At 41.9% G+C, this 27310-nt stretch overlaps 1 protein-coding gene across 5 annotated transcripts in view; it reads left to right on the top strand.

The window, feature by feature from the left end:
• IARS1 (isoleucyl-tRNA synthetase 1) overlaps positions 1–27310 on the top strand; it is a 93917-nt gene that overhangs the window by 50902 nt on the left and 15705 nt on the right. For all 5 annotated transcript variants that reach the window (XM_038148944.1, XM_038148942.1, XM_038148939.1 and 2 more), the window contains exons 16-29: positions 789–862; positions 1762–1956; positions 6706–6792; positions 7476–7559; positions 10962–11109; positions 13805–13925; positions 17639–17730; positions 18069–18146; positions 18539–18660; positions 21250–21352; positions 21484–21567; positions 25404–25578; positions 26500–26603; positions 26886–26981. In XM_038148944.1, coding sequence (XP_038004872.1) covers positions 789–862; positions 1762–1956; positions 6706–6792; positions 7476–7559; positions 10962–11109; positions 13805–13925; positions 17639–17730; positions 18069–18146; positions 18539–18660; positions 21250–21352; positions 21484–21567; positions 25404–25578; positions 26500–26603; positions 26886–26981 — 1563 coding nt within the window. The remainder of the gene's footprint in view (positions 1–788; positions 863–1761; positions 1957–6705; positions 6793–7475; positions 7560–10961; positions 11110–13804; positions 13926–17638; positions 17731–18068; positions 18147–18538; positions 18661–21249; positions 21353–21483; positions 21568–25403; positions 25579–26499; positions 26604–26885; positions 26982–27310) is intronic.

Genomic DNA, 27310 nt, shown 5'->3' on the forward strand with positions numbered 1-27310 from the left:
GTCAGATTTGTCAGACCCTGGGGTTTTGCTGTTGCAATTCTAAATGGGAAGGATGGCATGTGGGAGAGCATCTCCCAAATCCAGGCCTGCACTGCAGCTTGTGGCTCCCGAGTCCTGCCAGATGAGAGAGGCCACAGGGCTCTGGGAGGGCTCCATTTCAGTAAAACCTAAAGCAAAGAAAGCTTTTTGTGTTTCTGCTTTCTCATACAGTTCTTCAGAATCACTGTTTCATGATGTCATTGCAAGTCTGGTGTGGAATTCAGCATTCTTCTTAATAGCATGTTGGTGCAACAAAACCAAGAAAAGTCTTTCTTTTCTTAGCAGCCCCTTTGGTAGCTGTGATGCTTTCTTCACTTTAAATAAAAAGCCTTTAACATGTACAGTTTTGTCTACCTGGGATAGAACCCTTACGGATAACGAGCTGCTTACTTTAGGGGAGGAACCTGGGATCTGAAACTCCTGTTTGTGAAAAAGTCAGTCATTGAATTTTCAGAGGTTTTTGGTTGTGTCTGGTTTGGAGAAGCCCCCCACCAATCCTACATTTTTTGATAACCTGCCAAGATGCTGCTGCTTCCAAGTCTCCAGTTCTTGTAATGTGAATTGTATTAAATCAGGGCAGTGGTCTCTAACATCATTTGAGGAAGGAGACCCTTGTACAAAATCTGTATTGTTTTTTTTCAGCTCTGTCAACTACTACAAGAGATATTGCAAGTTTCCTGTCTGATATTAAGAAAAAAAAAGCTGCTGTGTACAAATAAGTGGCTAAATTTCTGTAACTTCTCCTACAGGTGGTTTGTATTGGTTCAATGGCAGAACTGGAGGAGCTGTCTGGAGTGAAAGTGACAGATCTGCATCGAGAAAGGTGGGTCACAAAACCTCTCCACTGGGTATTAGAAATAGATAAGCAGACATAAAAAAACTTGGCTTTTTTTTTGCCCCAAGTCTGGGAAACAGATTTAGGGAATAGAAAAGTTGTAACAGGATTTATGATTAACAAATATAAATTTTCTTTTTTTTCCTGTTGAAAAACACTTGTTGAACACTGTTAATACAAAAATTACAGATTGTCAAAAGAAACGCTTTGAAGGACCTTTTTAAAGAGTCATTAAGATGAAAGCCACAACTGCTGTCATCCTAATATACCAGCATGACATAAACTTCTCCTAACTTGGTTTTGTTGGGGGTTGCTGGGTGTTATAGATGGATAATGAGATGATTGGCTCTCGCAGTTAAGGGATGAATATTGTGTGACTGTTAAGAGAAGCTTTATTGATGTACAGTTATGTTATTGTAGTTTAGATGTCCTCTGTTCTCCCCATAGTTCCTTTCCCCCATATTGTTACCATCAGACAGCCGGGGTTGTCTGGGACAGGTAAAAAAGAAGATGTGCACAGGTGTCCCTTGCATGGGGCAGTTGGGAATGGAAAAGCTTGTGGCTGGGGGGGTGTGGCATGGCAACACCTGATCTCCGGTCAAGTGTCAAGAAAGATAAATGGCAAAGAAGAGCAGACTGACAGATTTTGGGAGGGGCCAGGGCTGGCTGATGCAACCTCCAGGGGTATAAAAGCCTGAGCATCCATCTTGAAGATGAACTGACCACGTGGTTGGTTCATCAGATGACTGCGAGGGCAGCTCCCAGGCCTGTTTTTCCTTACTTAGTCCTTCTGTTGTATTTCTGTTAAGGTTGAATAAACCTTTTTAAATTTTGAAAGTGAATTTTAAAGGTGGTTTCTCCCCTGCTGTGGGGTGTTTGTCCTGCAGCATTGACCAGCTGAGCATCCCGTCGCGCTGCGGGAAGGGCGCGCTGCGCCGCGTGCCCGAGGTGTTTGACTGCTGGTTCGAGAGCGGCAGCATGCCCTACGCCCAGGTGCACTACCCCTTCCAGAACAGGAGGGAGCTCGAGGACGCCTTCCCCGCCGACTTCATCGCCGAGGGCATCGACCAGACACGAGGATGGTAATTCCCTGCCATTTATTATCTCAGGTGGCTTGCTTTGAAAAGACAGTGTCTGTTAAGGAAGGCAGGAGCCTTCCCTGAAATGGAAAATGTCAACCCCCTCCGTCCAAATTATTATAATTTTTAAATTAAAGGGCTCTCAGGCAAAGATATGGGAATAAGAATAACAGTTCTTTACTGGGAAAAGTAAAATAAAATGCAGTGATACAAAACAAACCCCACTGCCAGAGTCAGGACAGGAGCTGGCACCCTGTGGTTCAGAGTGGTGGCACAGTCCCATTCAGTGGTGGCTCAGCCCTCCTGCAGTGCCAGCTGTGGTTCTGTTGGAGCAGGGATCCTGGACAGGGGTGGAGATTTCCTCTGAAAGTCCAGGAGTGCTGTAGATGGGCCTGGTCCTCCTCTGGGAATGCACTGGAGAAGAAAGCTGCTCCTCTGGGAATGCAGTGGGAAAAGGCTGCCCTGGTGTCCCAAAATCTCAAATTGTATCCAGGTAGGAATGCTTGGCTCCTCCCCATGGTGGAGCTTCTCCCAGTGGGATGATGGAATTGGATCAGCCATGCAGGGACACTCGCTGGCCCATGGACAGAAGGTGTCTCCTGGAGAGAGGCTTGGTTTGTGGGACAGATAAAGAAAACTGCCCCATGAACAGCAGAGAACTGCCCCACTTCTAACAGAGGGCAAATAGAATACACACCCAGCTAAACCTGAGACATCAAGTTATCACCCTGTGTGTAACACTTCAATGCTTTACTATCTACTTTATGAATTAATACATTTATTTAACAGCACTTTATAATGCATTTACTTCAATACTTTCACATCTTTAATGCTGTACAGATAATTTAATTGTTTCTGTACAGGTAAGCGTATAATTAGGTTTTTAAACTAAAACACAAGGTAGTCTAATGCTTGGTGACAAAAAAGTTGTTGTAGAAATTACAGTATTAGCAAGAAAACTTCCCAGCTTTTATGGAAAGACATCATTAGGCAATAGGGCACATCTTTGGCCCGGTAAGGAAAAATCTCAGCAGCTGAATGATCACAGAACTTGAGTTATCTACTAGAGACAGACCTGCAGTTGAGTCAGTTGAAATGGAAGTCAATGTGTTGAGGATTTCAAGCCAATGTATAGCCTGGTAATTTTTACCCCAAGATTAAGCTTGAATTTTGGTTTTATATGAGTGCAGAAAAAAATTAGACCAAACCTTACGTTGTTAAGACTATATAGTTTGCAGAAAAGTCAAAGTTTTTAGCTGTAAACTACATCTGCTTCTTTCACTCTGGATAAATCCTTTTCAATCATCGGTGAAAAATTTGGTCTGATTTTCTGTGGTTAATGTTCTCATACATACTTGTATGCCTACATACAGCTTTAGTTCTAGCATTGCAAAGTGTTTAGTCCATGTCTGAAGTTTGAGGTTGACGGTGAAAATTGACAGATTAAGATGAATTTTTGTGTTTTCTGGATTAGTGAGTTTGACTGTGTCCAAGCAGAACTTTTCCATCCAGTAACTTGAGGTATTAGAGCTAAATAAATTCCTCTGGAATACAGTTGGCACTTCCCTTTGCCCACTCCTCTACCCCCCAACAAACCAAGCAACCAAAGCAGGCAGGATGCCAAATACAACTAAATTTCATGATTGTAGTGAAATCTCTGCATTTTCCAACCCCTTAATTGTGATGCAAAAAATCATCTAATACCTCAGTATACAGTCAAATACTGTTGGGTAGCAGAAGGAGAATAAAAAACTTAATTTTCCATCTTTATTCTTTTTACCTGGAAAAAATTAGAAAACAGTGCTTTTTTCTTTTTTAATGGAGGAACACAGGATGAAGACATTTGCTGTGAGCCCTCAGGCTCGTGTGCCATAGTCAGCTGCAAGAGGAGGCTTTCCCTTTTCAGTCTGGGGCAGATTGCTTTCTGTTTTTAACATCAGTGTAAGAGTTCCTGGGACTCTTACCCAGAGCCAGGTGTGTTTCACCTGTTCGTGCTGGGAAATCAAAACACCCTCCTCAATTCCTGCTGCTCCCACCTTTCCCAGGTTATTAATGAGCTGGGGCTTTGCTACCAGCAAGTTTGAGTGATTTGTGGTAGAGCACTTGGGATTTGTGAGAGACGAGAGGAATTAAGATGTGAGGTCTAAGAGAACAAGGAGCAGGTGAGTTCTGAAGTGCTGCGAGCAGAGGATGTGATTTGTATTTGGCACATCCTGTTGGAAGTGTGAAGATTGAGAATGGAGATTGCTTTTGTGTCAGGTCAGAGACTGCAGCTGCTGTGAAGTGAGGACTGGGAGGTGGGGAAAGGCTCAGGAGGTGCAGGTCTGGTGGCTCCTGGTTCACTCCACAGAAGAGGAGAAAAAATCAAGGGAGACAAGAGGAAAATTAGTGTGATGAAGGGGAATGTCCAGTAAAGTGATATTTTTGATGACTTTCTGCATGGATGGAGAACCAGCTGAATTGTATTTGTTAAAGTCGCAGGACACAGTCTTAGAGTGACTGGGTTGCAAGACTGACAGTCCAGGCAGAGTGGTAGGATAGACTCTGCCTCTATACAGGGAAGTATGTAGCAAGATTTATGGTCATGGTCAGAATGTGGTGGCCCACAGGGAATTCACAGCTGGAGGGTTTGGCATGAACCACAGAATCATGAATTTACCCACAGATGTCCAAGAAAAAAAAGAGAAAAGATTTCCTCCTTGTTTTCTCCTTGATGGAAAGTAGAGCAAAGGAGTGAATTTCTTTCCCTGTTATGGCTTTTTTACTGTTGGTTGACTGACAGCTATTTATCTGCAAGGACATAGCTAGAAACAGTCTGAGATTTAGTGAATGGAAGGTGAAGCAGCAGAGAAATTGAGGAAGTTTTCAGGAAACAAATGTGTCTGTGGACAACATCTTTCAAAAATAAGGTGCAGAAAGACACTGCTTTAAAATATTCAGAGTGAATGAGGTGAATTTTAAAAGCACAACCTGAGGAAGAATCAGAAGAGTTCCATCAGAATATGTGGATCACAGGTTTTCAGAGACAGTCTTGTAGCTGTCATCAACTAAGGCACCTCATGCTGAGGCTCTTCGGGTTTGACAATTTGAACATAAAATTTGTGATGTATCCTTGGATGCATTTTTTCAGTGCCCACAGTCTGCCTGTACAACTTTCCTAATACAGGGAATTAGGAATTCCTAAAGAACCTTGAAATCTCTCCTAGTTGGTTCTGCTTTGTGCTTTTTACCTGCAAATTCAGGTGCTCTAATAGGAGAGTTTGTGACCAGTTTGCAGAAAGAGCTGGGAGTTTGTCAGTGAGGAACTTTTTAGTAAATACAGAGGAAAAACTGCTGTGTTTGTAATGAACTTTCAGCTCTGTAGGCTTGACGTGTCAGTCACCTGAGTAAATAGTCAGATATTTGTATTTAGGGGCTTTCTTATAAATTAAGACAGATTTTTGAATGCAAATGTTTGTGTGCAGGTGAGGAGTATTGGTTAAAATTCATGAAATTAAACTGCAGTTTAATAAAGAGAATTTGCATCCTGCAGTGTGAGTTGAGGTGATTTTGAGGGTTAGGGGCCTGTCTGAGATAAGCATCAGAGTTGTCATGGAAGTCACTTAATAAATGCACACTGCAGCCTTTGCAGAGGACCCTCAAGTGTCAGAATAATGCTTTTGCAATTATAGGCTGCTTTTGATAATGAAAACAACTTTGGAACATACAGATGGATTCCCCCCCCATGAAGTGTTTCTCCCCTAAATCTTCATGCAAACACATAGTTCTGAGACATAACCTCCTGTGCCTTATTATAGCTTTTTTATAATCACCTTCTCTTTGAAGGTTGCTAAGCAGTTGTCAGTGTGATGCCTGTTTTGAGCCAGGGAAGCTGTGGCCCACCCTCCAGTTACTTTCTTTAAAGTAATTACCAACAGTGCAGTTCCAGCAGCTCACACAGCCCTCCTTTGGTGCAGGCTCTGGCTCCTGAGTGTGAAATTATCACATCATCCTGCACTTCCACTTAATTTCCCAGATATAATCATATATCAGCCTATGAACAAGAGGTGCCTGTGCTTGCTCCAGCACTGATTTCCAGAGTGTCCAAGTTTATGGAGTGATTGTAAACACATCAAATAGAATGGGGAGGAACGGCTGCTGCCCTTTGCTGGGGGAACATTCTCTTATTTCCTAGTGATTCCTGATTAAAGAAGGCAACCACAGCCTCCTTCCAATCAAACCTTTGGCCGGGTTGGAAGGAGGCTTCTCCCATTTTCAGCAACTTGCTTTTATACTTTTATACTGTTCCATTGTCTGTCAGGCTGAAGAACACACAATTAACACACAAACCCACACAAAAGTGTGCTGGTCCTGTGTGCTCTGTTTGGTCCTGACTGATCTGTGCTCACAGGTTTGCAGTGAGCAAATAAGAAACTTGTTCAGGGGCAGAATTCCCTTTTTTTCTGCTAAAGAGGGAAAATGCTGCAGTTTTCTTCCTCATGATCTTCCTAATGCTTCCTATTAGAACTTTTCTGCCTTCCTGGACTAGTGAGTAGATCCCAGCTGAGCAAACAGCATGATATGCTTCAAATAGGAAGATCTGCTTTCCATAAGCTCCTCTTCTGACTCTTTGCCACATAAATGTTCCCCAGACATAAAATTTACCTTTGCCAGAGGAGAGCAGCATAATGAAACATTTATTTTGTAATGAAGACATGCAGGCTTTAGCTTGGTGTATTTATAAAGTCACATGTGTGTTGTCTCTTGTTTCAGGTTCTACACTTTGCTGGTGCTGTCCACTGCTCTTTTTGGGAAGCCTCCTTTCAAGAATGTCATTGTGAACGGCCTTGTCCTTGCCAGGTTGGTGTCAATCAGCTCCTTTCTGAGCAGGTTTTTAGTCAAAGAATGTTTCAGATAAGACCTGCAAATTGTAAATGGAATGTGAAATGGACTTCGGAGCTGTTAAGACTTGCCAGGGTGATATCTGTGCTGCAGGAGATAAGAGGCATCTGAGAGTGAGAGGCTCACACATCCCAGCATCTGCTGCACTGGGATCTTTCCAGCAGGGCTAGTCCTGCCTGGAGAGACAAACTGAATAACAAGAATAGGAAAGAAATTTTACCTGTTATGCAAAGTAAAGGGGATAATAAGTGTAGTTTTAGATGTAATTTAAAGTTAATTATATTTGTTTTCCTTCATTTTCAAATGAAGCTTTGCCAGTGGGCTGGAGGGATCGATTCAAAACAAGTGCATCTTTCCTCAGCTTGGGTAGGAAGGACAGAGTTCCTGCTTAGATTTGTAACTTGGGAGCCTCCTGGGCTGAGTTTTGTTTTTTTCAGTTGTTTTTGTAGGTTCAACAGTCCTACAGAAATGATGTGCTCATATCTGTGCTCATATATGATTATATCTGTGCCACCAGGAGCATACTAGGACAGAAAAATTGAGCTGGATTTGAAGGGCCTTTTTTCTTTATCCTTTAAAATAATTATTAAAAGTGTTAGAAGAGTTCTGAGAATTGATGCCTACAATCTGGTATTTTCTAGTGATGGCCAGAAAATGAGCAAAAGGAAGAAGAATTACCCCGATCCGATGCACATTGTGAACAGTTATGGAGCTGATGCACTCAGGTGGGGTTTCTCTGGTGGATGTTGTGTGGGATGTATTGGCTCCCTGCTCATGGCAGATCCATACCAAGATGCTGCTTGGGGGGGTTTGACAATTAGCAGCAGGAAGAAAGTTAATTCTAGAAGCTTCTAGACCACTGTGACAGAAGTAGCTGCAAGAGTGGATGACTCCAAAGAACTGGCAATGGATGCAGTGCATGTCTCCCTCCCTAAAGCCCAAGGGATCTGCTTCTTCCAGCACTGATAGTCTGAGTTGAGCCAGTGAAAATGGGAATAAAATACTTGATAACAACGCTACAAGGTCACCGTTAAATCATTGGCTTACAGGAGGGTCTATGGATAATGCACAAAGCATTTGTTTTCTGTTTGCACTATACATTTTCTAAAGAGAAAGTGCTTTGTGTTTGGGGATGTAAGTACATCATTTGCACCTAATGGTAGTGGCACCACAAGAGCAGAAATGGAGCAGCCTAATGTGTGTAGATAAATTGTCCTGGTCAAACAGAGATTAAATACAGTTCAAGTGGTTCATTAAAATTACAGGAACACATGAAGTAATTCCACAGTCACTTGGTACTCTGGCTTGGTGCACTGACTGCATGCATCAGGTGGTACCTTGAGGTAAAGATACATAAAAGACATTTTAATAACCGCAGGAATGCACTACTTGGGCATTTCTCTAGAGCCCTGTAATTCTTGTGTATGTAAGAAACCCTTCAGCTCTCACACATTGTGTATTACAGCTACACACAGAACTGATGGGCTGAATGGAAGCTGAGTGTTTGTTTGGGGGAGGATGGTTGTTGCTTCCAGATAATTTAACAGAATCAATGTGAAGTTCTAATTGTTTCAAGCTTTAGCATTTGAAAGACCTCGTGCATGTTTACAATGGAGAGTTGGGTGGAGTTCTTAAATTTAATCAAGGTTGCTCTTTACAAATAAACAAGGTGTGGTAGCAGGGTAGCACTGAGCTGGTAGCTGCAATAATAAGAGTGAGAAGGGTTGGAGTTACTCATAGTGGAGATTTTTAAATCACAGGTGATGTTTCTGTTGAAAAAAAAACTCCTGCCTTTTTTATAAACAAACCAAAAAAATCTCAAACACCAGAAGTTGCACTTCCATTATTCATGGGGTTTTTTTTGAAATTTCTAAGAAGCTAATTCATTTTTCTGCCAGTGTACTCATTCTTTAATGTCACATTTATTTATACCTACACCCACACAGAGAGTAAAAAAGCATTGCAGCCTGGGCTCATTTCTGGAAGGAGCTCTGCAATTCAGTTCTCTGCCTTTTCTGAGGTGCTTGATGTTCTCTGTTTATAGCAAAAGCTACAACTGAGGTTTTTTCCTTGGCACTGTTTCCCTGCAGAGTTACTTTAGCTTTTGCAGTACACAAATATATATGTATATTCTAACTCCAGCTTTGAAGTATTCTCAGCAGTAGCTTGATAAATAGATCAGTGGAAAATATAGATATAAGTTGGTGAAATGAATATGGAATTGAGCAGAAAGGGCAAACAGCAGAATTAACAGCACAGTAAATTTAACAGCCCAACTTGAGGCTTCATGAAATTTGAATCCTGAGTGAAATCTCTTAGAAGGGCCAAAACAGTTATATTTCAATATTGCTGAGACCTGGGCTGGTGACCTGTCCAAGCTGAGCCATGACAGAAAGAATTTGCTGGTCCTGGTATTTTCAGCCTTTGCCTTCCTCTGTGCTGGGGTGAGGATTGCTCTTAGAAGGGAGCAGTTGCATCCTCCTCTCAACCTGGTCTTTAAATGCAGGAGAAATAATGCAACAAGCTGCTGGTTCAGAGGGGGGAGGAGGAGATAATTCCCTTTTTTCTTGTGCATTGTCAGCAAACTCAGTAACACTGGCTTGATCTGAGAAATGTTTTATTTTCTGCCCAGGGAGTAACTGAATGGCTGTAACTAAACTGATGGAACTCTGGTTTTCTTGTGGGCCTTATTTTTCTCTCCATACAATAAATGTGCCTTTTAATTGGAGTATTTGAGGGAATTGCTCTTCTTGTAACATTTACATATTGTAAGGCAGGGTAAGGCTGCTTTATTAAAACAAACAACCCCCCCCAAAAAAACCCCCGTACTACAACACCACCAAACTGTGGCACATAAATAATTGTGGTAGAAGAAAGGTGTGATTTAAGGATAGACCTAAATTCTAGTTTCCTTTAAGGACTTATTAGTTCATTGCCATTAATTGTTCTGTACTTCTGTAAATTTATAATTTGAATTCAGGTATGAATTCACTTGGGTGATCTTTGGGTCCATTCCCACCCAAGCCATTCTATAAATCTGTGTTAATTTTTTTTTTAGTTTTTCAATCCAGTACTGAAAAATCCCACTTCTGTGCTGCATTACTGTCTGTTTATTCTGGCAGCTCTATTTTTATCTGTTAGTTTTAATACAAGAAGCCCTCTCTCCTGAAGAATTTATGGTCTGGTATTCTTGAATGTGCTGTGTCAAACCCCATTAAGATTTTAAAGCTTCTTAAAGGAAGTGCCTGTAAAGTTATATTAGTTTAGAATCATGATTTTAAAAGTTTAAAAATGTGAGAAAATGGGTTAACAAATTTGGATTGAAAAATGCCATAATCTTTAAAACGAAAAAATGTTTGGTTTGGTTTTCATATTTGGAAAATTAAATGAAGTGTATCTAAATCAAGTTTGTATTCAAGTTTTTTTGACACCTGAGTAAGGCCTGGTTTCTGTTTGAGTTAACTTGATAGATTCCAGTTTATTTCTGAAGACAGAATGTTTATTTGGGGAAGAAGGTGGGATTTTGGTTTTTTTTTTTTAACTCAGAGACAGCAAAGAAGCTGAGGGACATTTCTGTCCCTTGTATAAGTAGTTGGTGTCACCTGGATCCTCTGCTTTGGGTCCCTCAGAGTTGCCTCTGGATGCAATACAGTTTGTGTTGCAGGAGGTACACCCTTTGTTCCCTTCTGGGGCTGTCTTTCCTGAAAATGTTGATTTCTGCTCCTTCCCTTGGATTTGCCTGCTTTGTTTTGCTCCTTAGTTCTGCCAAAGCTTTTTGTAATTGAGGAGGTGAGCAAGATTGAATAGAAGGATACTGGGTAGTGGTTAAGGAATTAAAAATATTACCAAAACAACAGGTACAATCCTAAAGATGACCCACACAACCTCTGCTTGTTTCACATCATGATGGCACCTGAGCATGTGTTAGCACAGAGAGTGAAAAAGAAAATTCCAATACAAATCCTGTATGCAGCATCTTAGAAAAACTCCTGGAGCAGTTACTAGTAAATGGTTTTATGTTCAGTTTGTCACATGCCTACCATATAGCCATCTTTGGAGTTTTTCCTGTGAAACCCTATCAGTATGTGAAGTTTAAAGCTTTGAAATACTGTTCTCTTGTTTTGCAGGTTGTACCTGATCAATTCTCCCGTGGTAAGAGCAGAAAACCTGAGGTTTAAGGAGGAGGGGGTGAGGGATATCCTGAAGGATGTGTTCCTGCCCTGGTACAACGCCTATCGCTTCCTGGTGCAGAACGTCCAGGTCCTGCAGCACAAGGTACAGCTCTGGGGGCTGAGGGCAGGGCACTGCTCCTTCAGGGTTCAGGGGAATCAGCATGGTAGGGAAATTCAGATTGGAAGGGAGGTCTGGACTCTGGAGGTCATCTGATCTTTACTCCTTGGTCTAAGTTAGATCAGGTTGTATATTATACTTGCTCTTAATTTGTTATTTGTACCATGTACCTGTTTGTACCATGCTTTATAAAGTTGTAACCACCTGCATCTTTCTCTTCTTGACCAAGCTTATTAAATTGAAAGGAGGAGAGGAAGGTGAGGGACTGCCAAGGCATGACAGCTCTCATTTCTCAGATTACAGTGCAGTTGAGTCCCTTTTGTTTCACATCTGTGGGATGCTGCTGCTGCATTCAGACTTGTGAAATTGGAGTTCCAGACCTGGTGTTTGTGGGGTCAGGATGCACTGAGCAATTACCTGCTGCTCCTCACCCCCTGGGGGCACCAGTTAAAGCCAGGTGTGCTGGAGGGGATCCTTCTGAGATGTCCCTGCTGAACCTGGGTGGGTTTTCCTGCTGGTGTTTCCAGAGCAGCTGGAGGCAGCAGTTCCCACTGTTCCTGCCTTAGTGCTGCTGCTTTTTCCTTGCTGTTCCCTGTGTGATGTGGCCAGCACAGCTCCTGTCCGGGAGGATCTGTCCAGCAGGATCTGTCACTTGGGCTGCAAGTTCCTCTGCACTGGGAGCAGTGCTCAGCACCACACACACTGAGCAGAACTGCAGATCAGTCAGCAAAGTTATTTGCAGTAGTGGCTGCTGTGACAGTTTCTTGAGCTAACTCATTTACAGGAACTTTAATTATGAATCTGCATTAAAATGCTTAACTTGGGAATACTCAGTCCTGAATACATTAGCCACAGCAAGGAGATTGTCTTCTGTAACATGACAGTAATTTTTTTTAAAGTTATATTTAAATGCAACTTAGAAAAAAGATTCAGAAATAGAATGGAAAGAAAGGCAAATCACAAAAGCAATAATGCTTTAGACTTGTAGATTACATTTGAAGTCTGCTAAAAATGCTGGATGAGTGACAGCAGTTTCTACACTTTCAGTGTGAAAGCAAGATTAAAATTTCTTTCTTATAGTAATTTTTCATTAAAATTGAAGATTTGATGTGTGTTTTGTACAGTTTCTATTGAAACCAATTTTAATCTTTTAGCTGAAATTAATGACAGCAGGTTTAGTGCAGACTTTTATGGGAGAGTGGGAGCTAAATGAAAAGTCCAAACCTTGTACTACAAGTGCAGTTGCAGTGGCAGCCTGGTCACTGGAGAGCTGCCATTTGAATCAATAAAGGCAGCTGAATTCAGAAATCAGTACAGTAAACAGCTGACTTAAACAATTGGGTTTATTTGTTTTAGCAATCTCTTTGGGGAAGAAAGTTTGCTAACTCCCGATCCTGATATTCAACAAGTCTTATTTTTAGGATCCCTAGACAGCATTCATCAGACAAACTTAGATGTTACCCCCAGAATAGACTTGTTTATTCTGTGTGACCTTTGAATTGTCTGAAGTGAACTTTATAGCTTTTTGCTGTGATCCCATTAAATCTTGCAACGTCAGCTCAACTGGGGATGGAAAACCCCAGTGGAAAATCCAGGTGCTTTGGTAGATGGATTTTTTCTTTCTAAATAGTAAAATCCTTCCTATGCACCATATTAGGCAATAGAATGTGCTATTGGATGTGATAATGCTTAAATTAGATTTCATGCACAGGTTTAAGCAACTTCTTCATTGTGTTCTGCTTCCTGCAAGAGTGCAAGTAAAATCCCAGTGTCCTGGATCAGATATAATAATGATTTAATGCTTACTGTAATTCCACCTTTAATTGTAGTTGGTTAATGACTGCTGACCTCACACTGGGATTGTTCCTCTTCTGCATTTCTTTCCTGTGAATCTTCTCTGTACTGTGAAAGTGGATCTGTAGTGTCTGGGTTTAATAATCCAAACAGATTTTTTCATCTGGACTCTGAGGGAAGGGAAAGTCTAAAGGCTTTTAAAACCAGCTATTAAATACTGTTTGTAAATGAAAAAAAAACCCCAAAACCTGTTTCCAGCCTGTTGGAGGAATGTGGGAAAGAGTCAGACATGGTCTTGCTTGCAAGGCCCTGCAGAACTAGCAAAGTGATGCCATTCCTCAGATGGCAGCAAACATCAGTGCTCTGGAAAGCAGCTGAAGTGCACTGTGTGCATGTTGGATGCTAAAAATTCCCTGTTTTTTCAGGTTGCTTCATTCATCTGTGTTTCAGTGTGTTGAGATTGTCCCATGTTCTTAAAAATGTGATGGTCTTGTTTCTAGGCCTGCTCTCCAAATAGAATCCATCTGCACAGTGAATTCCTTAGCAATGCCTCAGACCCTGGTGGATGAAGGAGCTGTGTAAATTCCAGGATCCTAGCTTGTGTCTGGAGGCTGGGAAAGGATTGGTGCTGCTTTTTATCTGCTTTTACAGGCCCAAATCGCCAGCCTCCTTTGCAGCTAAAGGTGGTGGAGAGGCAGCAGTGAGACACAGGTTCTCCACAGCTCCTTCTCTTACATACCTGTGTCTGGAATGTAATGTTTGCTGCTGGGAAACCAGTGTAACTCAGGGAAGATGCCAAAATAGTGGTAGCTGACAGGTAATTGGATACAGAGGTTTGATTATATACCCTGATGACTTGGAAATCTGCTTTGTGTTTTGATGATAGGATGAGGGAAGAGAATTCCTTTACAATGAGAACACAGTTAAGGAGAGCAATAACATCATGGATAAATGGATTCTTTCTTTCACCCAGTCCCTCATCCAGTTCTTCAAAGCTGAAATGGCAGGTATGCATTTTTGCTCAGGGGTTCTGGGGGGAGTTTCATGTTTGATTGCAGAACTTGCCTTTCCATACAGAGATTCCCAAATTCTGTGAGATACTTTAATAAAAGGAAGGAAATCTTTAACCAGCTACCATAATCCTTGGAATGCTTCTTCCATGGGTGTTTAGTCAGATTTTGCTATGCTTGTTCATGAGATTTCAAAAAGTGATGAGGCTTTTTTTTGTCACAGCTAATCTTGTGAGCTCAGTGATGGAGCTTGTTGCTGTAACAACGTCTGCAGTGCTTGGAGCAATTAATAATATTATAATAGTCACTGAAAGACAGCAGTGAAAAGGAAGCCAAATAGAATTTGGAGAAGCTGTAAAAAAGGGATAAAATGGGCAGTGCTCAAGTCAGCTGAATAAAATAATTTTGATGGGTACATGAGCACTGGCAATAAATTTTTCCCTGGTACATGGAGAGGGTTTCTTTGGAATCATGCTGTGGGAGTGTGTGCAGCAGAATGGATGGTATTAGGATAGCTGTAAGAAGATACTGTCCAGGTTTTTTTCCTGCATGATGTCTTTTTCATCATCCCATACCTCTTGATGCTCCCATTACATTGGGACACTTAATTGCAAAGAGGAGATGCTGCAAGAACCCCCTGAAGTAGTTGATAAACCTTCAGATGGGATTTGAAGAGGTTTTGGTGCATTTGAGGGCACTGGAAGCCAGATATTGGAAAGAAGGTGGCTTTGGCCTTTGTCACTCCTGTTCATGAAAAAACAAATAACCCCGCTCAATACCTGTGATCTTAAATTGCCCTCAGAAGAATTTTTAGCAGCCTTGGGCTTGGGAAGGAAGGTGTTAAGTGAGATAACAGGTAATAAGGAAATAGCTGAATGGCAGATGTGAGTTCAGCAGGACACAGGATAGTCCTGCTCTGCACTCATCTCTTGTTTCCCCCCTGACTGGTGTGATGGTCACTGTCACCAAGAGCAGTGCAGTTTAGCTGGCTGTGACAGGTGAACCAGGTCATTGGGTACCAGCAGAATTCATGTGAGCTCATCTAAGAACATTTCATTAAAGGAAGAAGGAGTCCTCAAACTACCCAACCTAGCAATATGATAAAAGCTGGCTCCCATTGATGAAAATGTGACTTCTTCCTGCAAGTTGTTGTCCTTGAAACTTGATGATGGTTTGTGTTGAGTTTTGTGTGTTGCCAAGCAGAAATAAGCAGAGCCTATGCAAGTTTATGTGCTGCTTGTGAAGAGGAAAATACTCTGAGGGACAGCAGAAAATGAATTTGTGAGTTTGTGAACCTGGGATCTTGGATTAGTGCATGGTTTAAACAGAAATATTTGTAGGAAGGTGAATATGGGGGTAGGAACGTGAATTATCTGCTCTGGATTTCTGAGAGGAAGATGAAGCTGATAAGAAGGGATGTGTCAGTGGCCATCTTTATAAAGTAAGAAGATCCTTCCAAGCAGAAGAGAGTTCCCTATTGGAAAATGACAATGCAAAGACTTCCAGGGCAGTAGTGTTGGTAGGAAATACTGTTGTCTTGTGTTAGATGAAGATAACATCATGTGCTGAGCAAATGAGTGGCAGTCTCATGTGGAAGGGATTAATAAACAGAATTTTTCAATTTATTTTTCTGCATAAACTCTGGATTCAGTCAGGCAGTTCATCTTAATGAGATGAAGTGAATTTGTGTACTGTGACATGATACTCTAATCTCTTTTGCAAACCTATTTTGGGATATTTTTTTTTGGAAAATATTTTCTACTTTGTATCACTTCAAGTAGGAAAAACGTTAGGAAGAGACAAGGGAAGATGATAATGGTGACTGATGCTGTCAAATGCTCGATAAAGGAGATAAATAAAAATATAAATTCCTGCAGCTGGAGGTCATGGGGTGTAAGAACACACAGGTTTGAAGCTGGCAGTGCTGAGGAGACCCCAGTGACCAGGGAAATGCTGCAGCTGGCTCTGCCTCTTCCATTTTGTCCAGTGTCTTTTAGAGTGGAGCTGAATTTTACACCCAGCTCCTGTCTCTGGAAGAATGTTTCCATTAAGTCCAACTTCTGGTAATTCTGCCCCAGTTTCTGTTGGCTCTTGGAGAGGTGGCAGTGTCAGCCCAGCTGAGGTCAGTGTGGGATTGACCTCACGTTCGTGGGCTGAGGGGCAGGGAAGGGGCTCAGCCTGTGCCCCCTCCGACCCTGGGGTGCTTGAGAGAGCCTGGAAAAACTCCAGAGAGGGGGAAGAACTCTCTGCTGGTCCTGCATGGGGAGGGCTTTGCCTTCCAGGAGTGTGTGCAGCTGGAGAAGAGGAGGCCCAGCCCCATTCCCAATACTCCTGGAAAATGGCACAAGTTACATTGTGTTGAAACCTGATGTATTTCAGGGGTGTTAAAATTCTGTATTAAAAATCAATAAGCCTTATTAGGCTTTTATTTTCTACTAAAGTGCCCAATACAAGCACTTCTTTTAGTGAAACATCTTTTTTCCTGATGACTGAAATGAAAAGAAGTGTATAATGTCTCCATATACATCCATGGCTTTTTCCTGAGTCACAAAAAACCAGATTTCACAATTTGGTCACAGCCGTTGAGAACAGAAATTCATTTTTCCAGGCTAATACTGTATTTGTTGTTAAAGATACACTGTCCCTGAAGGGTGGGATTTTTGGTTATTTAAAATTTTGTTTATAACGGGTCTCCTAACTAAACAATGCATAGCTAGAGGAAAGGTTAGGATTTTTTAGAAATACAAATTCCCCCATAAATAATGTCTTCCTCACCATGTTGTGAATCTTCTGGGCATTTCTTTTTAGGTTTAAAACCCCATTCTCTGCCTTTAAAAACACTTCTGCTCTGCAAAACACAGTGAAAAGTGTGGTGGAGCTTTTAAAGCCAAGATCCATTTTACTCAGTAGCTGCTTGATTAATGAAACTGCTTCAGAATGGAGCTCAAGAAGCTCTTGGCTTTTAGAGAAGTTACATACAAGTTTTTGCTTAGAAAATTGAGTCCTGTGTAAGGTCTTTCCCCCTTATGCCCTAATTTTCTCAGGAACAGCTGAAAGTTGTTTCCCTGTTGCATAGTGATGTTGGGGATGACCTTGGTGCTGGCAGCTTTCCATGATTTCAGTTACACAGAACTTGAACATACAGCTCTGTTTATCTCTTACCTCATCAGCCTTGCTGCTACTTCACATTTTACCTTACCCCGTTACTTAGAAAAATAGTGAAAAAACTGTAATTAATTCAGGGAGATTTGGTTGAAGTAGGTGTCTCATTTTAAATCTGGTGAGCGGAAGGAGGAAGCGTTGGCAGTAATGAGGAAAATTTTATTTTCTGGTTCTGCTATAGTTATTGTTCAGCTTGCAGTGCCTTGGCTGTGTTTGCAGCATGTGCAAACGGAGGATTTGCCCAATCCCCTGCCATTAATAGTCTCTTATCCACTATCCTCTTTACCAGTCAGATAAAAGCATAAGGCTCCCATAATGTCTGTTTGTGTGGGATTAGGGAAGCAGTTTGGGAGGGGGGAAAGTGTTTGTCTTGAGCATGAGAGCGATGCTGTGCATATTCAAAATACAGCAGTAAAATGATCAATATTTAGTCACTTTTTGGAGCTTTCTGCTGTGTTTAACACTAGAACTATAAAGGATGATGTGGTTTCTAAGTGAGGAGCTTGCAGAGGGCAGATCTGACCTGCAGGACCCATTTTCCCTTGCAGCTTACAGGCTGTACACAGTGGTGCCCCGGCTGGTGAAGTTTGTGGATGTTCTGACCAACTGGTACGTCAGGATGAACCGCAGGAGGCTCAAGGTAGGGATCAGCTGCTGCGCTCCTGCCCTGGCAACAAAGTCTTGGCAGTCCCTGGCAATGGCATTCATGGCAGCTCCACACAAGATCTTGGCTTTAAATGCTGTCACTTTGTGCCTGAGAGTGGCACAAAAATTAACTGTTCTCTCTCCTCTCTGCTTTGTGGGAAAAACCAACCAAAATGCCCAATAATTCTGTTGCACTTGCTCAGTGGAATCGACCAAAGTTAATACAGTTTGGAAAACAAGTGTATTGTAGTAAGATAGGAAACTTTTGAAGCCTATTGAAGAGCGTTTTCTGATCCTAAATTGGCTATTTTTCTTGGTGAATTCTTCATTTAGGGCGAGAATGGGACTGAGGACTGCATTATGGCCTTGGAAACTTTGTTTAGTGTCTTATTCTCCATGTGCAGACTCATGGTAAGGGAATTACACCCCACCCTCAATAACACTTTAAAGCAGTTTATATAAAAGCATCTTTGTGTAGCACAGTTCATTTTCTATCTTACCCTTTTCTTTGCTTATCTGCCCCATGGTAGTAAAAAAAAAAGGCCTGTATCACCTTATTGGTAACGACACATTATAATTTCTTCCCTGATGCCCAAAAATAACATTTGAATAACATCAGGCAGGAGGTAAATAAGTAGTCTGAATTCCATTATTTATTTCAGTCTGCATTTTGAATAACATCCCAGTTGCAGACACTGTGTAAGCATTGTTTTTGCTGAACTGCCCTTATGTAATTCATGGTATTACTGATTCATAATGTTCAAGCAATAAAAGAAAGCTGGTGATTGAATGCAACATTACAGGCACCATATACTCCATTTATCACTGAGCTGATGTACCAGAATCTGAAAACCCTCATTGATCCAGCCTCGGTCCAGGAGAAGAACACTGAGAGCATTCACTACCTCATGCTCCCTCAAGTCAGGTAAGAGGCAGCTCTTAGGTGGCAAAATTGGGGTTTAGTTGTTTGTTGGGGGATTTTTGTTCATTTTTGGGGTTTGTGGCTTTGTTTTTTTTTTTAATTTTTTTATTTCACAGAACAGTGCTCCCTCACTTGTGTTTAAAACTGCATAACAAGCAACCAAACTGCTTTAATAATGTAAATATTCCTTTGTCTCCGAAAAGACTTTAGGACGCTAGTGAACATGTTCTTTTCTATGAGCACAGAATGTTTATATTTTGATTAAGAGCTGATCAATTTTAGTCTCTTTGCTGTAGCAGAACATTTTCCTTGCAGTACACTTCACACTCCACCCTCAATTTTAGCTGAGAATTTTCCCTCCATATTTAGGCAGTAGATTTGTGTTAGCTTAAAGGACTGGAGATTAGGAGGAATGCATGTTCTCAATTCATAATATTTTCTAATGGCGGGCAGGAATATCCTTTTTACCCCTCAAACTGTGTGTTGTCTCAAAGCAGTAGTGCCTAACTGTGAAAGGCCCTGAAGGATCAGAGAGATCACTGGTATTGCAGTGGATTTAGTTTCTGCAGCACTGTCTGCTCTGAGTATCTGAAAATAAAAGAAAAAACTTCCCTTCAGCATTGCAGCTCAGTGTGAAAACCCTCAAGGACAGGGGACCTGACCTTGATACTTTTCAGTTTAAAAATTTAAGCCTTCTCTAATGGTGTATCTTTTTATGGCTGCTGCATGCTTTGAGGAGGCTGCATGGTCTTTGTGAGCTTTAATAGTGAGAGTCACTGCAACAGGGAGCTGGAGATTGACATAATGATGGTGCTGATTTTCTGTTCCCTGGGCAAGTGCTGTGAAGAATATGTAATCAAGGAATGCCACCCTCATCAGAGAGCTGCCAGGATTAGGTTTGGGCTCCTGTGGAAGGGAGTCAGGGAAGGATGGGGAGCTGTTTGCAGGGGCTCAGTTCAGGCATGGGCGTAGCACGAGCATTTAAAAGTGGCTTAGTCACTCTTCACTGCAGGTTGTGCTGACTTGCTGCTGCATCATGCAAATGTGAGATGTGTTTGAGGCTTGCACCACTTTTCTCTGTATTGCATTTTGTTTGGGTTTTTGTCTGTTACTAGTTTGTGGAGTTTATTGGATCCCCTATGTATCAGTTGTTTCCTTGTCCCATAGAAAAAAGCCTTTTTGAATCCAGAGTATTGTTGGAGTTTCACCTGGAGCTGCAAAGCACATCCCTGCATTTACTTTCAAAAGTTTTCTGATACAGCATAAGGACAACATTGTCAATTAATAGGAAGAGAGATTTTTGGATGCAATTACAGAAAATACCTCTTTACCCAGTATGGGGAGTGCAGATAAAGCTGAAGGACTTGGCCACTTTGACAGCTGAGCTTGACTCAACACCTGTGTTAAAACCCCACTGAGGTCGTGCTTGGTTGCTCAGCGTCTGAACAGATGGATTGCATTAAATTTTGTGGATTTGCATTCAGTCTTTGAAAAATACTCTTGTGTTGTGGCTCTGCAATCTTGTTCAGTGACACTGGAATAGTGTCACATAATCCTGTATGAAGCTTTCTGGGAACAAAATATTCCATCTTGTAATTTCCACATTTCCAAGTTGTTGGAGGATCATCCTCAAGACTGGCTTTTGGAAGAACAAAAGCTTCAAAAGAGGTAGAAGCAGCTCAGAGCTTTAATGCTGCAATGGGCATATTTCAGTTGTAAGTTTTGCTTCACCAGCTCTGTTTTTCTGGCCAGTCCTTACTGGAGTTGTGGGTTTTGTCCCAGTACTTCTGCTCCTTAGATTACAGCAAGTATCTGTGTTCATTTAATTTTATTCATATCTGTCTTTTTAACCAATACTTCTGCTCTTGCTTTGATACCTGAGTGGTTTTAAAGGAGCTGCCCAATTAGTGCATCTACTCAACAAATCAGGAGAAACACTTTCAGAACATTTCACTGCTTGTACATTTGAAACAAGATGTAAATGTCAATTGCCTCAAAAAGGCCAAAAATTCAACCCCAATCCTCTCTCCACCCAACCCCACCCCCAAAAAAACCCCAAAAGGCAAAAAAACCCCACCCCAACCCTGCCTAGCCTCAAAATGGAAGGGTGTTAAAATTATTGAGCCCAGAAAGATGTTAAAACTCTAAAACATCAAGCTCAAATATCAGCAGTTTCTGGAAAAGAGGATAAATTGAGATCCAGTGAATTGTTGTTACAGGGAATTCATTGTTGCTATAAGTACCCTATTTATAATATCTTTCTGCATCTTCTTATGATATTATTAATGTAAATTGTATTTTTTATTGGCTATTACTAGAACAGGTTGTATGACTCAATCCTCTGCACCTTGTGAGAGGTGCTAACAAAAGCTGTAAAAATAGCTCTGCTATTTGTTTTCAGCAAGTTATTTCCTCCTCATCTTCTCCACAAAGAGAGAGGAAAAGCCTGTTTGTTCCTTTTTCAAATTGCCCCAACCAGGGCATAATTGAGTCAGTTGCAGGAAATGTCAGAGAAGGGGGTAAAATGTTTTCCATCTGCTCAAAGAGATGTGATGAAAATGCAGCAATTATAATGTTTCCTTTCTAATCTAGGGAGGATCTCATCGACAAAAAAATTGAAAGTGCCGTTTCTTGTTTGCAGTCTGTGATTGAGCTGGGACGAGTGATCAGAGACAGAAAAACCATCCCAGTCAAGGTTAGAACTCCTCACATCTCCTGTCATACCTTTGGAATGTGTAACAGCTTTGTAACTTTGGGCTGAACCTGGAGAAATTGAATAGTTAAGTTTCTGTTTTGGTTTTTTTTTGTTTTTTTTTTTCCCCCCAGTATCCTTTGAAAGAAGTAGTAGTCATCCACCAGGATCCAGAGGCTCTGGAAAGCATCAGGTCTTTAGAGAAGTATGTGCTCGAGGTAAGAACATCATGTTTAAGGGGATTGTGTCTGTTGGTTCCCTGAACAACGTCTCCTGTTGACCATATTAACAACTCACGGGTGAAATGAATTTCCAGGAGAGCTGTAATGAAAGGGGTGTCAGTAGGATAGGCTGTTAAGTGTTGAGAAATATTTAATCCTACAAACTGACCACACTGGACTGAGAGGCTGTTAGAATCTCACCTGTTTGCATTCTCTAAAGCCATGAAATCCATCTTCAAGGATCAGTGACATAAAATTCTTGTTCTGTTCCCACTGAATACTGGCAGTACAGTATCTGAGGGGGTTTTCCCTTGTACAAATAGTGTGACCCTTATCCTGTCCCTGTTCTTGGCAGCTTAAGGATCCTTTCTTCCCTTCAGTGAAGCATCTGTAACAGCATATCTGCTCATGTGCTTAAAATATGCCATCCTGTTGAGGTTGAAGTTGCCATTGCCAAGGTCAGCTGCTTTACCTTGACAAAGAGAACAAAAAAATGTGCATCTTCCCAATGAGGATCAGCTCAGCTCACTTGTCTTGGTGAGGGTAGCCATGTGAGTCAGAGAATTCAGGAGATGCAGCACATCTCCTGAAGCACATCTCTCTGAAACTTGTGTTACTTATAATTCCAGCAACATGAGCTTTCCCCAAGCCTAAATACACATCTATGAAAATCTCTAAAAATTCTGCTGGGGGAATGAGCGCTGGCTCAGGAAGTCACAGCTCAGTGCACAGGGCCTCTACATCAGTGCTGTATGCTGCTTGCTTTTAGTTACTGTGGAAGTTAAATGCCTAAGAATTATTCACTAGAGGAATTTTAATTCAAAAAATAATAATTGATTTGCAAGTGGGACTGTAAAGCTTTTCTGTCATGTTAAATTATTGATTATTGCTCTTAGACTTGGCAGTTATGATCCCTCACTTCAGAATTGCTGTTATTATTAATTATAATAATCTCAATATCTGAGTCTCTTCAATAGCAGAATTCTTTGAAATTTAGGCTAATGTCTGTCCCATTTTTTGGATCTGAAAAATGGATTTTAAATTCTAGAGAATCCAGTTTTAAGGGAGATGAGGTTTGCTTCCCCAAATTACTTCCAAAAGAGTGGTTGCTGGAATTTGTTGTCAGCTTCTACAGCTAATGAAAGGTAACAAAAGAAGCTAACAATTTTAAAATTATTGCCTAATTGGATTGTACATTAGTATGTTTTGATTTGTATTCCTTTGCTACTGCAGACAAAAGTGTCTCTTCTGAAGAGATGAGTTAAAACAAACTCAGATGCCTTTGTGGAAGCACAAACACAAAGTACTGTCTATTGTCCTGGTTTTATTATGTGTCTTAAAATTCAACAAGCTGCTGCTGGAGCTTAGTGTGTGTTTTATTGTACTGCATGGCAATCAATCCTGTTGTTTACTGGATGGTGCAGAGCTAAAGAGGTCAGTGATTACAGGCAGGCTGGGCAGCATTGCTCGGGCTGCATTTGCAGCTTTGTTCATCAACCTCCTGCCTGTTCAGAGCTTTAGAACCTTCAATGATTGCCAGGAGTAAATTTGCAGATGCCAGAGGTAATGGGTAAGGAGAATTACACCATTTAATTTCGTGTAGTTGCTGACAAAAGAGTGGGAAAAATATACTTGTCAATTCTTCAGAAATTTCATTCATCGCTTTTGCAGAAAGAGCTGTAGTCTTTGATCTGCAGTGCTCCTCTCTCATCTTCAGAACACAGCAAGTCATTTAAATAACTGGATTTTAATATTAGAACTTGCCAGATTATAGAGTTGTCATGCAAAAATAGCCAAGCTCATGAAATGAAATAAACCCAGAAGGCTTTTAGCAACTGGACACAGTTGCATTTTATTCATTTCTATTTGAGGCCTTTTACAAGCCTGGGTCAGGACTTTTCTTCCCAGCTGCTTCCAGGGAAAGGTTTTCTCTGTGTAAATTTGACTCTGTGCACAGTCAGAATCTTGTTTCCATCCAACCTTTGTATTCCCTCCAACCCCCAGCCCTGTGTCGGGCTGCTGTAAAACAGAAAATTGACTTCTCCATCAAACCTAGCAACCGAGCCTGTGACAGGGCTGAATTATCTGACAGGAGCTGTGGCTGGGGGGCCCAGCAGTTTTTCATTTCTTACACTGTTACATAATGAGTTCTTATTTTCCTTTTTAGGCTGCCTGCTTAGAGAGCCCAGTCCAGCTGAAGCACAGCATTTCTGACATTTCTGTCTCTGTTCTGAGGACTGGGCATAGCTGGGGCACATGGCACCAGCTGAAGGCTCTTCTGTGTTCAGGCATTCCATGTTCAGCTCTTCAGCTGGTCATGGGAAGACCTAGTTGCCTCAGTATGTCCCCATGAGACTTGAAAGATGTGTTTGGGAGCTAATTTTGAGTAATTAGGAAGATAAATTTAAGAATTATTTTAAGTCAAATCTCTGATGTAAACAGACCTGAGATACAGATTTGCCTGTTTTTCTAAGACTCATTCTGGGTTTTTAAATGGGTAATGTGTACAAAAGAATGATTTCCTAATCTAATTAGTACAGAAAACTTGTCCTGATGGACTTGGCCTCTCTGATTTATCTAATCAGGCCCAAAGTAATTTTTCAATTTGTGCTATTTTTTGGATTATTATTTCTTTTCCCCCACGAGGTTGTCATTTACAACTCGTGGGCTCATTTCCAGCAGCACCCCATTGAAACTGAATTTCTGAAGTGCGTAATTTTCATTAGATTTCCTAAAAGATGTATTAAATAAAATTAGATTCAGTTGTGTTCTTGGCTCCTCATGTCAGTAGGACTTCCTAGGGAATTAGGCTGCAGCTCAGAGGTTGTATTTAAGCATTATTTCTCAATCCAAATGTTTGGCTACTTGCTAGTCCTCTCATGCTGATGCTGCCATTTACTTCTGCTTCCTAAATGCCTTGTTCGTTTGCCAAGTGCACCTGGTGATGCTGTAGGATGGTAATGGGAGCTCTCACCACCATCCAGTGGGCATTAAACACCAAATGCTCCAAGTATTGGGCAGCCTGGCAGACAGAACCTGCTGGATTGCAGTGAAATGGATGTGTAGGTCTGTGCCTCATGTTTTTCAACCCCAGCCATCTCCCCCTTCAGCTTTCCTCTCTCCAAAGATTTCCAGCCATGGTCTTTGCTCATATGAAAGCAACATTGTCCTCTCAATCAGTTGTGTAAAACTTCCCACAGCACCACTATGTTCCCTTCAGATATGGGAACAAAATCTGCATGTGCAACTCAGAAAAATGGCCACACACCTTCCTGCAGTGTCAGATATGGGAACAAAATCTGCATGTGCAAATCATAAAAATGGGCACACACCTTCCTGCAGTGTCTGGGGCCCCTCCTAAAGTCCATGTGGGTTTTATAAAGCTGTTTTGGCTGCAGGACACAGCCAGAAGCTTTTCTGAGCAGGGTGGTTTTCTGTGCAGCGAGGGGCTGGAATGAACAGGTAAGGAGGAGACAAAATGAGGCCATTTTGTACAACCTCAACCGTAAAATGGTTGGTAATGATTTCCTGGCTCTGTGTGTTCTGAAAGGACTGTTCCAGCAGAATTTCCTCTCCTGAGCTCTGCCAGGCCGTTGGCTCCACTGCTGCACACAGAGGGAATGGGTTTAGCTCTTGGGCGGTTGTGAGGGGGAAATCAAAAGGGCTGCTGAGCTGGGGGCTGCCTGCTAATACCAAAGAACGCCCTGGAGGCTGAGGGTGGGGATGGGCTCTGCTGCTGAAGGTGGGCTCGGGGTTGGTTTGGCCGTACAAAGCTTGCACTTCGAACCTGCATCTTCCCTGCTGCTGAGCCGGTGCGCTGTGTGTCCCTGCAGGAGCTGAACGTGCGGGCGCTGACGCTGTCTGCGGACAAGGGCAAGTACGGCGTGCGGCTGCGGGCCGAGCCCGAGCACACCGTGCTGGGCCGCCGCCTCAAGGGCGCCTTCAAGCCCCTCATGGCTGCCATCAAGGAGCTCAGCAGCGAGCAGCTGGAGAGGTTCCAGGAGACAGGTCTGTAGTGGGACAGACCCCTCAAGGATGGCGGGGTATCCTTCTGTGGCCTTAGGGAAGCTTAAGGCCTGCTTTCCTCTGTTATCCCTCTTCAGCTGTTATGAGGAGGAAATTTGTGTTTATTATTTCTGTTTTTTATTTTTTGGACAGAGAAAGTTTAGAAATGGTCATGGACACTGAATTTAAAGTGTTCTCCCGTTAAACTCTTCCTTCCTGTCAGAGGAGGTTTAGGGTTGATAACAGGAAGAAGTTCTTCCCCAGAGGGTGCTGGGCACTGCCCAGGTTCCTCAGGGAATGGTCACAGCCCAGAGGCTGCCAGACCAGGAGAGTTTGGACAGTGCTGCCAGGGATGCTCAGGGTGGAATTGTTGGGGTGTCTGTGCAGGATTTGGATCCAGTCATCCCTCTGGGTCCTTTCCAGCTCAGGATGTTCTCTGATTTTAAGTGGTGCTGTAAAGCCAAGATGAAGCAGAGAATAAGCTTTCTGTGAGACTGAATCAGATTGGAACTGAGTATTTGTGCAGTAGTTTTTATTCTAAAAGCATTCCTTTGATTCCAGAGTTACAAGTGGGTGTGAATTTTGCAGCTATATCTGTTTAGCAAACTGCTTAAATGGAAATTTGGAGTTGGTGGAGTATACAGGTTATTTTTAAGTTTTATTCCATTCAGATGGTTCCACACAAACAGTTGCTGAAGTGCCTGTGTTTTAGTGAGCTCTGCTGCCTGGAGAAGTGCTTATGTGAAAAATGGAAATGTGGCATAATTCAGTGCTGCTTACTAGTGCTTAACTGCTGTTTGACTGCATTGCAAATATATACATTGCACATGTTTGAAGGCTGATACTTGGTTAAAGCTTTCTGAATTTAAAATTGGGGGTCTTACATGGATGGTAAGAGATGCTCTCTATCTGCCAACCCTGCAGGCAGCATTGTTGTGGAAGGACACGAACTCCATAGAGAAGATCTCCGTCTCATGTATCAGATGACAGAGGGATCTGCCCAGTTTGAGGCACACTCCGATGCTCAGGTACTTTATTGTTTATTTCCTCTCTTTCTTTTTTTGATTAAGGGAAGAGTTCCTCAGGAAGCATTAGGAAAATGGTGAGGTGAAAGCTGGCTTGGGTTTGTTAGTTCAGGTAGTTCAGCACATTCCAGGAGTGTGTGAATCCTGGAGCTGTTCACCTCTCTCTCCACCATCATATTTTGTATGTGAGGAGCTCTCTGAAGACATCCTGAGCTCCTGACAGTGTTACTTCCACCTTGTTTCTAGTTTGTCACCTGTTCATCAATGTTTTGTGCATTTGGTCAGGTTTTGGTGCTGCTGGATGTGACCCCAGACCAGTCCATGGTGGATGAAGGAGTGGCCCGGGAAGTGATCAATCGCATCCAGAAGCTTCGCAAGAAGGTGAGCAATCAGTGGGGTGGGACAAGGCATTTCCATTCCCTTTCCAGCAGTCTGGGCAAAATGCAGAGACTGCATTTTTAATTAAACATGAAGCCTGTATCATTTACTCCTCATGTATGGCTTTCTGATTGGATTCCCTTGCAAGAACTCTAAAAGATGTGTAGAGAAAACTTTCATGGGACATGTTATTTTGGAAGCGATATCTGTGCAGTTAAGGCTGCATAAATCATAGACTCATAGAAAAGTCTGGGTTGGAAAGGACCTTTCTTCAGCATAAGACTGAAAAATTACAAATTTTACCAAAATAGATTCTTTGCATTATGTACATT

This window comes from Motacilla alba, chromosome 12, assembly GCF_015832195.1.
Source record: "Motacilla alba alba isolate MOTALB_02 chromosome 12, Motacilla_alba_V1.0_pri, whole genome shotgun sequence".
In the NCBI taxonomy this organism is placed as follows: Eukaryota; Metazoa; Chordata; class Aves; order Passeriformes; family Motacillidae; genus Motacilla; species Motacilla alba.